The sequence below is a fragment of the Cariama cristata genome, unplaced genomic scaffold (assembly GCF_000690535.1).
Source record: "Cariama cristata isolate BGI_N322 unplaced genomic scaffold, ASM69053v1 scaffold33127, whole genome shotgun sequence".
Taxonomy (NCBI): domain Eukaryota; kingdom Metazoa; phylum Chordata; class Aves; order Cariamiformes; family Cariamidae; genus Cariama; species Cariama cristata.
In genome coordinates this window covers 11,393-13,455 of record NW_009627703.1, presented here as the reverse complement: position 1 = coordinate 13,455, position 2,063 = coordinate 11,393, and the positions used below count along the sequence as shown (strand labels likewise).

The following is a 2,063-nucleotide window of genomic DNA, read 5'->3' as shown; positions in this document are numbered from 1 at the left end:
CGCTCTGACTTTTCCTTCCCCTTGCGTTCGTGCGTAGGGACTCGCGCCGCCCCACCAGTCTCTGTCCCTTCCCGCCTGCTCTTCCATGGGGGGTGGGCGAACGGCCCTGCAGCCGGTCTGAATGCCTCAGTGTCCCCTGGGATGGAAAAGGAGGTCCCCTCTGCCCCCGGGGGTGGTGTTGCTTTGAACTGGGAGGGGTTTATATATCTCCGAAACACTTCTGAAAGCCACAAGAACTGTCCTGGCCTTCTGTTCTTTGGGGTCGGAGCCAGCCTGGCTGAAAAAGAAGGCACTGAGGGGCTCTTTCAGGGGATGCGTTGGCAACTCGTCCTTCTGGGCTTTCAAAATCAGCATGGGCCCTGGGGGAATTTGCCCGGGTTGTGGGCAGTGCGCTGGCGTGGCCAGACGCTGTGAGGAGCTTCAGGGTTGATACCCGAGAGCAAAGTGGGCGCCTGCAAAGAGAGTATGAGGTCTGCCTTTGCTCATCTGTGAGGGGCAAACCTTAGCCCTGCAAAATTGAGGTTTTGTGGAGCACAGCGGGTATCAACAGCTTGACCGTGCTCCGACGGGATGAGCAAAGCTGGCATAAAAGGTGGCTTTTGGGCGACTGTGAATATTGGCCCTGGAGGAGGTGGAGTTTAAAAGCTGCCTGGTCCTTCCCTCTGCCTTCCCAGTTCCTCACCGGACCTGTTTGTGCGTCTCTGCTGTTGGACTGGCACTGACGGATGCTCTCCATTTGTATTTCTCCTAGGAAACACACTGGAGAAAAGCCATTTGAATGTTCCAAATGTGGCAAATGTTATTTTAGAAAAGAAAATCTCCTGGAACACGAAGCCAGAAATTGCATGAACCGATCCGAGCAGGTACGCCTGGGAAGCTGCCAGCGGTGGTCTGGAAAGCGGGTGCTGTTTTGCAGGAGCGGAATTAGAGCCTTTTTCTAGCCACGGTCCGTGTCACACTTGGCTACTGAACAGAAACCCCTTACCACCACTGCGCAGCATGCGTACCACAGCCAGGATGCCCCTAAGTCCGCTGCTGATGAGAATGGCAGCAGCTTTTGTCTGATTTACCAGGCAGCTCTTATTTTATCTGTTTTTTTCAAGCACATGAGAATACTCTTTGTACCATAAAAGATCCAGATTGCTGTGGGCACGGGTTAAACATCGTAACCAGGTCCCAGCACCTGAGTGCCAAGCACTGGTCTGAGCTGCGGGCTTCGCATCGGACTCTTGGTTCTGTGGAAGCCGATGCCTCCCCCGTCTCTTACAGGTTTTCACGTGTTCGGTCTGCCAGGAGGTGTTCAAGAGGCGAATGGAGCTGCGGCTGCACATGGTGTCACACACGGGGGAGATGCCATACAAGGTCAGCAGTACCTGCCTTCGACGTCCCTACAAATGGCTGCTAGACACTGGCACGAAGGAAGGGGGGAGGGGGGAACTTTTCTGGTTTGGGGCAGCCTAGCTCAGGCTGTCAGGGTAGCTGAGCACACCAGCTCCCTTCCCCAGTCTGTGACAGCCAGCTGAGGGTTGTTCCCCATCTCCAAGCCGGAACACACTCCAGGGAAACACCAAAGCCAGGCGCTTTCTGTGACCGTACCAGGGATTCGTGTTCTGTGTCAGACTGGCGCTCCCCTGCCTGTTAGGCCAGTATGCCGCCGGTCCTCTCCTTGTGCTGAAATTGCTGTTTGGGGAGCAGCTGGAAGCTGACCCTCCTCTCCTGTCTTTCAGTGCTCCTCCTGCGCCCAGCAGTTCATGCAGAAGAAGGACCTGCAGAGCCACATGATAAAGCTGCACGGCGCGCCAAAGCCCCACGCGGTAAGGGGAGCGGGCGGGCGGTAGTGGGCTTTTGGGAGGGGATTATTCTGTCCTTAGGCCTGGCCTAGAGAATGGTGCCCATTGTCCTATCTGTCTCTGTTTAGCAAGGCAGGGAGTTGCAGAGCTGCTGGAAACAGGGTTTTTTTGGGTACAGGAGCAGCCCTTGTTATTTTTTTTGGCTGATAGCTCCAAGTACTGACCAGCATTTCACCTTTGTTAGGCTGTCTCATCTCATTAGGCGTCCTGGAG

At 55.3% G+C, this 2,063-nt stretch overlaps 1 protein-coding gene across 1 annotated transcript in view; it reads left to right on the top strand.

The window, feature by feature from the left end:
- Positions 1-751: 751 nt before the first annotated feature.
- The window catches only part of ZBTB48 (zinc finger and BTB domain containing 48), a gene marked incomplete at its 5' end in the record, with an annotated part of 3,472 nt that continues 2,160 nt past the window's right edge, over positions 752-2,063 (top strand). Inside the window, 3 exons of the mRNA XM_009704532.1 lie at positions 752-863; positions 1,270-1,362; positions 1,728-1,814. Coding sequence (XP_009702834.1) covers positions 752-863; positions 1,270-1,362; positions 1,728-1,814 — 292 coding nt within the window. The remainder of the gene's footprint in view (positions 864-1,269; positions 1,363-1,727; positions 1,815-2,063) is intronic.